The 12,557-nt window shown below is 46.6% G+C and overlaps 2 protein-coding genes and 1 long non-coding RNA gene across 16 annotated transcripts in view; 1 reads left to right on the top strand and 2 right to left on the bottom strand.

The window, feature by feature from the left end:
• Positions 1 to 3,572: 3,572 nt before the first annotated feature.
• The window catches only part of LOC127040701 (uncharacterized), an 86,563-nt gene continuing 77,578 nt past the window's right edge, over positions 3,573 to 12,557 (top strand). For both annotated transcript variants that reach the window (XR_007771531.1, XR_007771530.1), the window contains exon 1: positions 3,573 to 3,670. This is a non-coding gene — a long non-coding RNA (uncharacterized LOC127040701). The remainder of the gene's footprint in view (positions 3,671 to 12,557) is intronic.
• Positions 3,664 to 12,557, bottom strand: part of LOC127040693 (beta-1,4 N-acetylgalactosaminyltransferase 2-like) — a 136,153-nt gene continuing 127,259 nt past the window's right edge. The window contains exon 16 of one of the 2 annotated variants that reach the window (XR_007771518.1): positions 3,664 to 4,121. The gene's annotated coding sequence lies outside the window, so the exon portion shown is untranslated. The remainder of the gene's footprint in view (positions 4,122 to 12,557) is intronic. The other variant, XR_007771519.1, reaches the window with a different exon arrangement.
• The window catches only part of LOC127040692 (beta-1,4 N-acetylgalactosaminyltransferase 2-like), a 76,057-nt gene continuing 67,617 nt past the window's right edge, over positions 4,118 to 12,557 (bottom strand). For 10 of the 12 annotated variants that reach the window (XM_050935192.1, XM_050935190.1, XM_050935191.1 and 7 more), the window contains exons 7-11: positions 12,342 to 12,428; positions 11,457 to 11,644; positions 9,586 to 9,726; positions 7,940 to 8,159; positions 4,118 to 4,705 (exon numbers count right to left, since the gene is read on the bottom strand). In XM_050935192.1, the coding sequence (XP_050791149.1) occupies positions 4,494 to 4,705; positions 7,940 to 8,159; positions 9,586 to 9,726; positions 11,457 to 11,644; positions 12,342 to 12,428 (848 nt within the window). In that variant the 3' untranslated portion in view covers positions 4,118 to 4,493. The remainder of the gene's footprint in view (positions 4,706 to 7,939; positions 8,160 to 9,585; positions 9,727 to 11,456; positions 11,645 to 12,341; positions 12,429 to 12,557) is intronic. The other 2 variants (XM_050935193.1, XM_050935186.1) reach the window with 2 other exon arrangements.

Here is a 12,557-nt window from a genome sequence, read left to right as displayed (position 1 = left end):
TCTTGGGAAATGAATAGGACTACACAGCCTATTAATCAGGGCAGAGCTGGTCTTTACAAAATTATTTAGTGTGTGTTAAGAGTTAAGGAAATTATGCTTTTTAAAGATGCACCCAATTCATCCCAAACTAAAATCCACTGGCTTTAAGGATGAATCTCTCACCCACTAAAAAAATGAAATCTGGCACTGTCCCTTTAATCAGATCCGTTCCAGTGAACTACAAAACCTAGTTTCACTCCACATTGATTAAACCCACTCCTCCCCCAGGTGAAGCCCCCAGCTATTCCTTAAACAGCCAGTGCCCATGGAGTACGTTAGCTTCACTGCATGTCAAACAAGGGGACATGTGACCTTATGTATAACCAATTCATTTTTGTTTATCTACCTCTTAGTGACAATAGAATAAAATAGGTAGTGGCAACTCCACATGCTGTAGTGTAGAGGAAAAAATTACTCTCTTTTTCCAAAGAAAAAATGTTCTTTTAAAAAAAATAGAATTTATGGGCTTTCTTTTCACTTTAATGTGTTCATTAGTTGTAAAAGTTCCAAACTTCAGCAGTGCTAAATTGTTCAGTTGTGACTAATTTTTTTTAAAATGCTCAATATTCCATTACTTTTTTTCTTTTTAACTTTGATATTTACTTCTGTCAGCCGTACAACTTCTCTCAGCTCCTCTGTCTCAGCGGACGCTTTGGTTGTGTGATGACTGGTCACTTTTGCATAGACTGGCATTCAGTTGCCATTCGGACCACATTGCTTGTGGCGACACCTTTGCACCCCAGATGGTGTCCCTTTGAAGCGGGGAAGTATTTTTAGGTGGTGTGAAATCTGGATGGTTCGCCTTTACCAGTGCTCAGCGTGTGTTAATGATAAAGCAGTCAGGGCTGGATTATAAAAGTAACAACCAGACAGGAATGGCTTGTGTGACTAAAGTGACTTCTTACATGATCATCTGAAGCTTAGGACAGTTCAATACACAGATGTGCAGATAGAGAGGTAGAACTAATCCATATTGCAGTTATCCTGGTTTTGAAATCCCCAGTCAGCTGCCATGTTGTTCTGTACTCCCTCATTCCTGATACTGGGAGACATGGGGAGTAGCTAGTCCACCTGATTGAGTTCATCAAACAGGTGCGTGGAACAAAGTGCTGCTCCCCTCCCCACCCCACCCCGTCACTGATCCAATGCAATTTCAGACTATCCATCGAAAAGTTGTACTTGACTGTAATGATATTTTTCCTCCCTTCGGTTGATTGTTTATTTTCTCTCCCTTCCCCTACTGCTCCATGTTCTTTACCTTGTACTTTTGTGAGGCAGGTTAGTTGGCTCAGATCTGGAGTTGTGATTGTGGATGGACGCGGGCTCCATTTTTCTTCCAGCTAGGTTTTGCCACAAACCGCTTTACTCCACTGTTTCATTTTTAAAAATAAAGCAAAAAAAAAAGTTATACTGCACCTGTGTGTGTTTATCTCCATTCTTAGGAGAAACAAAGAGGTCAGCGATGCTGAGGAGTGGATGGGTGGGTGCTGCTATGACTCCAAGCATGGACTTAACAGACCTGCATGCCTCACACTATCACAGATGCCTCACTGGACTCTCTGCAGTGTTACAGCTTTGTTACTGAATACAGTTTACTTCCGATTCGCTGAACAGCATGGGGAATCCGGATTTGATTTGGCCCCTTGCGAACTGGGATAATTGAGCTGGCAAGTGTCATTGAGCAGCCTTCCACATGCCGGCCTCCTTGCAGTCCAGGCTAGCGGGTCTCTGCTCTGCTCTGCCCCGCCCTGCTCACTCACTCCCATGACAGTGGGGCTGCAGAGGGTTCCCGATTCCTGCAGGTGCAAGATGCAGGACAGAACAGAACCCCCTGGCCAGTACTCTGCTGTGTCAGGACTGCACCATGCACCTGCAGGAGTCGGCCCCACTCACTCGTCCCTGCACTGTAACAGCGGGGCTGCGGGGGATCCCTGCACTATGGCCTCCCTCACAGCTGGGAGCACAGCTGCATCCTCCTCCGAGCCCTGCCCAGGGGTCTCTTCTCTATTATCTGCACCTCTAGATTTTCCTTGTCCTCCTGTATGAGAGACGAGGAAGGGATTTAGCTAATGCAGAGGTTCAGATCACAGGGTTTTGGGAACAAACACTCTCAGAACAAAAATTTTGCAGAGACTCCAGGGCAGTGCCTAGCACCCTGAAGGGCCAGTCAGAGCTGGATTTCCAGGTGCTACTGCAGTACAAAGAGAGAAGTGGCTAGTGATTTTGAGGGCCTGCTGTGGAAGGCATCTTCAAGGGAGCTGGTTTTCAGAAAGTGCCGAGCACCCACTCTCTAAGAAGTGGGGCCTTTAGAAATGGAGTCTTCACTGGGTCACCCAAAGTCATGTCACTTTTCAAAACCCTTGGTGTTACTTTGCATTCCAAGAACATTAGTGCTGGCAAAAATTCAGACACTCATGGTCACCGAAGCGCTTACTCAGTAATGCTGCCTATCTCCTCCACCTGGATTGTAAGCTCTGTAGGCAGAGATGGTCTCACACCATGCATCTGTACAGAGGCTAGCAAAACGTGGCCCTAAATCTGATCTCGGTGGGAGCTTCGAGGTGCTCCAGTAATAAAGTGAATCCGAGGAACTAACTGTGGCAGCCATTCAAGTTTAAAAACTGGAGCAAGTATGTACAGGGTTTCTCCCTATCCATATTAACTTAGTGCTTTGTATTCTGCTGCCACAACTAAAGTTGTCTTTCCAATCATGAGGTATCATTATGCACCTCAACTGTATTTCACACCCGGACTCTCAGACAGCAGGAAGGGCTGGCTTTCAAGCAGGGCCCTTTTCTTTTTGTGGTAGCTTTTAAAGCACCCATCTTAAATATTTTTAAGAAGAACACTGCAGCAATGAGAATACACGATCTCTTACCTAATTGTAAAAGGATAGTAAGTGTACTAGAAAATCCTTTTAATCACCATAATGTAGGAAGCTCTGAGTGTCACCCCTGGGGGACACAGTGCACTAAGGGTATGGTTATGCTACCCGCTAGATCAGCAGGTAGCAATCAATCTATCAGGGATCAATTTCTTGCTTGTAGCGTAGACGCGATAAATCAATCCCCAATCGCTCTCCTGTCGACTGCTGAACTCCAGCAGTGCAAGAGGCAGAAGCAAAGTCGATGAGGGAGCTGCAGCGGTTGATCCAGCACCACGAGGATGTGAAGTAAGTAATTTTAATTTGATCTAAGATATGTCTACTTCAGCTACACTATTCTCGTAGCTGCCCCCCCACCCCACCGCCCAAGCGTAGATCAGGGTAAGAATTTCAGCTCTTGCATGAATGGATAGAAGGACTTTTCAGAACCATGAGGAAACTTCTCTTTTTAAGTCAATTTTAATTATCCACATCACAGTAGTGTAAAGGAACCCCGATCACGGTGGGTGCTGTTCAAACATAACAGAGATAGCCCCTGCCCAAACGACCTCACAGGCTACAAGACACCCAGAGAGGAGCTAACAAAACAGCTGAGCAAAACTCAAAGCTAGATCATTTGCCTACCCAATGTCAGAACATTTCATACCAAGGCCCAGTTCTCTCTTCTCGTCAGAAGTATGGGGCCTTGATGCATAAGACCCGTGGTCTGCTTGAGGCATTTACTTCTTGGCGGAGATTAGCATCCAGGTCCCACCACTGTGGTAATGGTGGGTTTTTTTTGATGTTGTGGTTAGCTGCCCACTAGGAACTGAACTTCACCATTTCACATAGGCCAAGAGCTAGCAGATGAAAAGAACTTGGGTCACATGAACGTGGACTGCATTCAGGCAGGACAGTTAGGAGAGTTTGCATTTTCCTCCTCTTAAGTGAAAGCTTCTTAACTGAGCCAGGTTTCCAACATTCCCACTCTGGTCCTTACTTAAGGAGTAACCATAAGAAATTCTCAACAAACATTGCATAGACAACATACTAACTCCATTTAGGATATACCAAGCTCTTCAGTCTAAACATTAAAATCATTGTGCTTTTGGCACTCAGCTTGAGAGCAAACGTTCCAGTTACTCCTCCAAGAAGGACATCAGACAGTCTGTGCATCCCTGATAATCCATTCAAATGCAGGGAGGATGTGGAGTGCTACCTGATCAAACCAGTAGGAATTCCGCCCCACCCACCTTCACTCTGCACTGGCTGGAAAGGACACAGTGCAGGACCACGAAGAATCTTGCTCAGTAGTAGCCAAGCTGCCTCACCCTATGAGGAAACAACATTGCAAGGCTTGTAGCAGGACCCAAGTGCAGATAACACACGACTGCATTGTCCATTTAAAGTTTGGGCCAAGCGATTCTAGAATCCCAAATTCAGCCCATTAAAAAGTTTATAGAAAGGTAGGTGCAAAAGGAGGGCATCCAGTGTGGCACAAATAAGGCAATTAGGCTGAAGCCCAGAGCGTACGCCTGCCATGGGTATCAGGGAGTTTACCATAGAAATTGCAAACGGCAGGGTAAAAGGGTTATCTTGTTGAGTAGCATTTCAGTTGGTTTTTGAAGTAGTGCAAAGATAGTTTAAATTGGACCTGTGCTTGGGTGTTGGTCCGGAACCTTTTATACTGGTCTTCTACCTTAGTCAGGTTGGGCTCAGATGAGGGATTATGTGCTTGGTGACCAATCGAAACATGACTGCAGGAACCGACAAGCAAGATGCCCACTCCATCCATGAAAAATTCTGGGGAGAAAAAAAATTGAAAAGCAAAGTTAAGTGACCCTGCATTTCCAAAAGAATGGCTGTGAAATTATTTTACAAGGCTCTGTATGGTCCACTCAGGATTGAATCACTTCTCCATGTAAAGGAACTGAACCCCGGGTTCTCGGAATCTAAAACCAAGATGCTACGGCTTGGCCTAGAGAACCAGGTCCATTCACTTGTGGACACTAGGAGAATCGAATCTCTGTGGGTATGTGTACACTGCAGTCAAGGTGTGACGGCAGCATGGAAAGCCAAACCTGTGCTAGCGTGGCTAGAAATAGCAGTGTCAGACACAGCAACCCAGGCTGTACTAACACCCCAGGGTATGTCCTCATGACGGTAGCCCGTGCTGAAGCCTGTGCCACCACCTATGCCTGTATGCAGCTATTCTGAGCCCTGCTAGTGTGAGTATGTCTAAAATCACCTCAAAGTTCAGTGCAGATGCCCGCTGTGGAGTCTAGCCACAGCGTTAACATGGATGACGCTAATCTTTTGTGGCATTTCCCTGTTTTAACTGCAAATGTTTCATAGTATTCTAAGAGATGAATCGTGGCTGGGTGGGGGAGGGTCACCAACTCTGGGTGCATTCCTTTGGAGGGTCGCTGCTGCCTTCATTAGGACCCCCTTGGTTTGCCCCTGGTCAGGGCGGTTCTTTGATTATGAACTTTGCCGGAGTCTGGAAGCGTGCCTGTCTCTGAGCTGTGCTCAGGGAGGCAGCCTGAAGCTAGTTTAATAGCCTAGTCATTAAACATCATTTAGCCTATTTTAAGTTTAATAATTAAATGTTTTAAGAAAATCAGGAGCAGCTGCTAATTCTTTATTTCAAACATCCATTTAGTTTAGCTGTGAAACAGGCTGTCCTGGGGAGACCTGGCCCTTTAAGGGGACTACCTAGGGCTGGGCTTTGGGGCAGATGAAAGTAAGTCTGCTGGGTCCAGTTAAGGAACAAAGGACAGAGGAAGGGGTTCACCCCATCCCCTAGCCAGACAGACAGGCCTAGTTAGAGCACCTCCACTAGGGGCAAAGACCAGATGCCTTAAGGCTGCGGTCTCAAACTCCCGGCCTGTGGCCCATCTGTGGGGCTCCAGCAGTTTTGGGGCCGAGTCTCTCCCTTGGCCCCACCTCCCACCCCGGGCGCTCCCCCACTCAGGAGCCCCAGCAGTGCAGCGGAGCTGAGTGGCGTCTGTTTGCTTGCTCCAGTGGCTGCCGGCTTCTCCCTGTGGCCCCAGGGTGGGGCTGTGCCTCTGCACACTGCCCCTGCCCCGAGCGCCCTTGGGCACTGCAGCAGAAGTGCCTGGGGGCAGAAGTGTGCAGAAGCCCCCCAGCCTACCCTGCCTTGGAGCCCCAGGTAAGCACCGCACCCCTGACTTCCTCCCAGAGTTTACATACCCTCCCCACATTCCCCCAGCCCCCAAACTCCCTCCCAGAGTCTGCATCCCCTCCCCACACCCACAGCTCCCAAATTCCATCCCAGAGCCTGCACCAGACCCCCTCCCACACGCAACCTTTCACCCCTTCTGCACCCAAACTCCCTCCAAAAGCCTGCATCCCAATCCCTTACCCCAGACCTCCCCTCCCCCCCCCCGGCCCAAACTACATCTCAGAGTCTTAGGCAGGTGAGGGGGAGAGGCAGGTTCTGGGCAGCATGAGTGACATTGGCCTGCTGGGAGGATTTGAGGACTGGCCCTGGCCCTAAGATAAACTGAGTTTTAGACCCCTGCCTTAAGGGATGCCAAGCAGCAGTATCTGAGCCCAGCAAGAGCCCGAAGCAGCTGTGGAGAGGGAGAAGGGCTTGTTTTGATTTTACGCTGACGTTTTAACTGTGATGATTTAATAAAATCAGATCCCAAGATCGAGTGGTGGGTCTGGGTGGTTTGAGAACCAAAAGGAGAACCTAAGGCACCAGTAACGTCCAGCACTGGCTTGGATAGATCAGGCTTTTAAGCCTAAATGGCAGTGGATTGTACCACTTTATGCAGAGCGCATGAGAGCCACAGCTGCTCTCACTCAGCATTGCTTCGCTGGTTTCAGTAGAGCCACACCAGTTTACATCACCCGAGGGCTGGTCCTAGGGGAGGCACTCTCAACTGTATTTGATCCATGTACAGTCACAAAGCTAATGGGTTAACAAACACAGTGAGCCGTGCTATGCAAGGCTTATGGCCTGATCCTCTATTGCCCCACATCTTGGGTCACAATTTACACCCGTGCAATTAACGGCCAGATTAGCATAGTAGCATTTGACTTGGTACTGGTGCAAGTGATGTCACGACGCAAGGAGGCAAAGGACAATTACCTTCATGCAGCAGCACCAAGACAGCAATTCTGCTTTCTTGCCAGTAGAGCTCTTTGCCTCTCTAGTGCTGATCTCAGCCCCCCACCAGCTACCTTGTGTAAAGTTACTCTGGAGAAATGATTTTCTCTAACCCCAAAATAATCTGAGGGCTTTGTTTTTTTTCAGAAATGAGCCAACTTCCCTCTGGCCTGCACAGTGAGGAGTCATTTGTACCCATGCACAAGTTCGGTGGGGTTTTTTTTAAACACACTAGAAAAAGTAGAAACTTGCTAGGATCATCTGGAGGTATCTGTCACTTAATTCCCTGCTCTGCAGGAGCCTTGGGCATTAATGCACCTCAGCCCCTGTTCTCCACCTGTGACACAACAGGTCAGTCTCTTGAGAGCTGGAATACTTGGTCCAATTCTGATGATTTGGCTTGCTGTGCCCGTAGTGTTGGTGACCTGTGCTAAACTAGTTTGACCTCCTGTATAGGGGGTGACTCCATTCTAGCCTTACATTTTATGAAATCTTTTCATCTGAAAAGGTTTAACAAAAAGTGACTTCGAATGATGCATTTCTTTTAATGTGTCTGGTTTTTTAAAATCAGGTTTTATCATATTTGAAAATTTTCTGGGTTTTTTGCCCGCCAACTGTCTAATTGCACAAACCGAAAGACCCTTGCCCAGTCCCTGCCCCTTCCCTGAGGCCACGCCCATGTCCTGCCCCTTCTCCAAAACCCTGCCCCCTACTCACTCCATCCCCCCTCCCTCTGTTGCTCACTCTCTCCCACCCTCACTCACTTTCACCAGGCTGGGGTAGGGGTGCGGGCTCTAATGTACCAGGTCCCTGGGCAACTGCCCCGTTTGTCCCCCACGTCGGCGGCCCTGCTGACATCTTGCTTACCTACACTCTGAGAAAGAGAGCGTGTGGCTTACCTGAGTGAGCTACTCTTTGCAGAAGAGGGTCGTAGCCGACGTGTCTGCTTTTGTCTGTATGAGCCAGGTAGAAGTTGACCACACCACTGGTGACCACGCAATTAGGGAACCCTTCCAACTTGTGGAAGGAGCCGTATCTCAAATGCAGACAGCCGCTGTCGTCACCCTGCTCATACAGCAGCTGAAAACTGTAGGTGTTCCCATTCACGCTGCCTCCAACCTGGAGAGCAAGACCATCACCCACATTTTTCAGTTACTGCTTTTCATCTCCTGGCAGACTCAAAGCCCAGGCTAACAGCCGCTGACATCAACAAGAGCCCTTCCATTGACTGGTCCAACCTCCTGAAGTCTCATTGTTACTGTTCTGCAACAGGAGTATTGTTTCCACTCATATGGTGTAGGTGTTGGTGAAAGCTGCTGGATTGGGACCACTAGAGAGACCAAAGTTCTGGCCCCGGATCAGACACAGTATATGCAGAAGCAGGACAATCCTCCCTCCCACCTGACTGAGAGACACACCATGGAGCCTTGTCTCTATGGTACATTCTTTCATTGGCCCTACTGACAACACAGCCGATAAGCGGCCAATAAATACCAGGTGTGTGTGTGCAACACAGTAGGTTGTTTACTGGGAAATGCACTGAGATCTACTCTTTCACACAGGGCACCAAACAGCTCTCATTGCAAACTTGTTACCCTTCACCAAGGACTTGGGTTGGATTAGAAAGCCTATAACTTCTGGTCATGTTATCTGTTCCATAAATCCTCTCAACCGTCCACTCTCTCAGGTCAACTGTCACAGCCTAAGGTGTAGAAACATTTTCCAGAAACTCTAAAAAAACCTCTGAATCAAGAAAATACTCAATGGGATCAAAAACAGCTTCAACTGGCTTAAAAACAAACAAACATTCTTGCTGCCCTAAGGTAAGTATTCTCTCTCGAGTTACGATCTAAGGTGAATGGGTGGTGAAGGAAGATTGTGATCCAGATCGGAGCTGTTTTTCCAAAACTGGCCAAGGAGAGTCCAGCTCTTTGCACAAACTGATGCCACTTTTCAAGAGGAGGATTTCTAGTGTTTGAACAAAACCAGGAATCTCATTGCAGAAGAAGAAGTGAGCTTAGTGATCAGGAACCAATTGCATCAAAACTATTGCCTGCTATGAAGTGGTATTGAAACAAAATGCAGAAAAGAGGCAGATACCCAGAACTAAGTAGTAAATATCCAGGATCAAATGGTTGTGCCCATTTTAAATTGGTGCATTTTTTGATAAGATGAAACCAATCTAATGCATGAAGACAGCCAAGTAACATAGATGAGAAACACACACACACACCATCCTCAAAGAATATTTTGCCAGATAGCACTAACCTCTGGTGTGGTCACAGTCAATCTAAAAATCCATACAAGATTTTCCCCATCATTTGAAAGCAAGTATTTTATTACAATAATGAAGATTTCTGGCATAATCTGATAAGCAGAAGACGAAAACAGGTCTGCAGAGGAATACATTTTGAGAGATGGAAGCAATATTCATTTTCCCTACTAACAACCCGATTTTCAAAGGCTCAGCACCCATTGTGACACTTGCGCTCTTTCAAAAAGCCTGGAACATTTTCCAAGGGAACAATTTATTTGCATTCCTTACCATATCCAAGTTTGTTCTCTCCAGCACGTCCAATAGCTTCTCAATTTTGGTGTTTTCGGTGAATAAGTAGTCATCGTCGACCCAGAGATAGTACTTGGTTGTGACTTGAGATATTGCAAGATTCCTTCCTGCAAACCAACCCTGGTAAACAGGAATCCCCAAGACACAGAAGGGTAGGGTCAGAACAGCTGTATATATATGCAAACATACACACAAAAAGCTGCTTAGCTCTGTGCAAATCCCTTTTATCCAGAAACTATTCTGAAAAGGAGGGTCATCTGAACTAGGGAATGAGAACAAAACAGGACATCTTTGCAACAAGGAGTGACTTTATAGTAACACAATCACTTGCCCATGTGATAGAAGAACCAGTATATAAGGATACTTAAGCATTGGAAGTATTTACCTAAGGAGGTTGTGGAACCCCCATCTTTGAAAGTTTTTAAGAACAGCTTAGACAAACCCCTGGAAGGTAGGGTCTAGGTACATTTAGCCTTGCCTCAGTGCCTGGGGTGGACTAGATGACCTCTTGAGGTCCCAACCAGCCCTACATTTTTACAATTGTAGGATTTTAATTTACTAGATTAGGTGATTTTTCTACAGGAGACTTCAGTCTCCATCCTATAACATCTCTGTATTTGTATAATTCCCAGGGCTCTTCACGTGCCTTATGGAGCCTCAAGATTCCCTCATTGTCTCTCCTCCTCCTACCCCCACGTCACAGCAAGTCCACTGCTGGCCAAGGACTGGATGGAACTGCCTCTAAAGCTCGTTAATGAGCATGAAGGAAATCACTTTTGAGCAACATTGCGGCATGCCCTGTCCCACGCTGCCAGCCAAGGGGGTATGGAGGACAGACAGGAGCCTTAAACATTCAACTTTGATCTTTCATCGTGCAGTACAGGCCAGTGAACCAGTGTAACTATTTGAATAGCTTGAATAGTTACACAGCAAGATGCTCCATTCACAAAATGTGCTGGACACCCACCATTCCCACTTATGTCTGTGAAAGCTCAAGATGTGGCCAAAATTTTTCTATAGTCAACAACGGGTTGACTAAATCCATGAAGATTAATGGGTTGGTAAACCACTAGAAACTGGATTAAGACCATCAACTCATCTCATACACTACTAGAGTAGCTTAAGTTAAAATTGTTGTGGTACCGGTGGTAAAGCCCATACACTAACATGGAGAATTAAGTCTCCTTTGTCCTAGCTATCCTAGGTAAGCAGCCATGGTGCAAGGTCACAGAACAATAATTGGATACAAATTTGAACTGGTGGCCTACAGGTGAAAGATTCTGTACAACACAAACAATCCCATGAACCATTCCACTCCATTTCTTTGGGGGGATGGAACTGGGCACATAAGTCTTAAGTGTCCTTAGCAGACAGTGTGGTCTTGTGGATGGCTAAGAGTGGGCCTCAGGAAACATGGATTCTATTCCTGGCTCTGCTGGGTCACCTTCCCTTCTCTGTGCTTCCATTTCCCCTCCCACCTTTTGTCTGGATCATCTACTTCGACGGTGAGCTGTTTGGCGCAAGGACTGTCTCTTATTATGTGACCGTAGAGCTCCCAGCACAACAGGGCCCTAGTCTCCGTTGGGGGCTGCATGTACTACCATAATCCAAATGCTAATAAGAGATGGTATTTTCAAGAGTGCCCAAGTGTTTTAGGAACATAAATCCCATTTACTTTCATTAGGATTTGTGCTCCTAAATCACTTAGGAGCTTTAAAAAAAATCCCATCTAATAAGGTGTATTATTTAGGATGTGGCCTCTCACCAACGAACAAGCCTGCGTGTCACAGAAAGATGGAGGACCTAGGCTGAGACCTGGCTACATAACCAGTCCTGTGTAAGAGTCAGACCTTTCCAAAAGGCATGATGTAATGCTCAACATTCTCTTCGATGATCTTCTCCGGGACTTCGCTGTCATCGGCAACGATGATTTTTATGTCAGGGTAGTACTGTCGGATGCTCTTGATGAGGCGCCGAAGTTTGTGATAGCGCAAGAAAGTCTTCGTCGTGATAGTCACCAGGGAGCTGATCTTCCTATCTGTAACCGTAAAACGGGGAAGTGACAAAGGCTGGTAACATTTTATTGCAGTTCTTTGCTTTTACTCACCATTCCTGAAAGATCTTACCTGCAGGAGGAAGGTGGGCATGTAGTTAGTAGAGCGAACTAGATCACAACTGCTGGGTTCTCTTCCTAGCACTGCCACAGACCACGGGGAAGAGCAACAGTGCTAGGTCAGCAACCGTTGGACTCTGAACAAATCATCCTAAGTTTCCCTATCTGTAAAAGGGAGGGAGGGATCTGAGGCATCCCATGGGTTAGCTAATATTTGTGAGGTGCACTGAGATCCTCAAATGGAAGGCAGTACACTAAGTGTTGTTGAAGCCAATCCAAGGTTTTTCCGGAATTAGAATGTTTAAAAAGGTCCGTTCATTCAGGGCTTTTCAGTGGACAAAGCTTTGGAAGAACCCAACTGGCCACTAAACATTAACTATGATGCTGACGTGTTTAGTCCTTGTCTATTTTACATACGTTTTTGAATGGAGAGGCATCAGGAGACCAGAAACAGACTTTAGAAGCCCAGCATCAGGCCTAAAAGAGTAACTAACTTCTACCACAGTAAAGTCTGGAGTAAGGATTTACCATCAGCCATTGTCAGCTTGCTGGAGTCACTCTCTGACAGCCCCTTAAAAGGGCAAAAGGGGTTTCCTACAGGGAGGCACTCTGGAGCACTTACCTGCTCCAGGATCAATTAGCTTTGGAAGGCTGGGCTGTCGGATGATCACAGGAAACTGAGCGACATGATCTCTGCTCTCAAAACTCACTTGGAAAACAAGAAAAGCAGAAGAGGAAAGTTGCATCACTCATAAGTCTTCTAGTGTTCTGGAGATCTTTGAGGACGCAGTGGAAACCTCCACCTCTCTTGATTGGAAATCCATTTGTTCCCTGGCAA

Source organism: Gopherus flavomarginatus, chromosome 25 (genome assembly GCF_025201925.1).
Source record: "Gopherus flavomarginatus isolate rGopFla2 chromosome 25, rGopFla2.mat.asm, whole genome shotgun sequence".
Lineage (NCBI taxonomy): Eukaryota > Metazoa > Chordata > Testudines > Testudinidae > Gopherus > Gopherus flavomarginatus.
The sequence above is the reverse complement of the archived record's forward strand: the minus strand, read 5'-3'. Positions and strand labels throughout refer to the sequence as shown.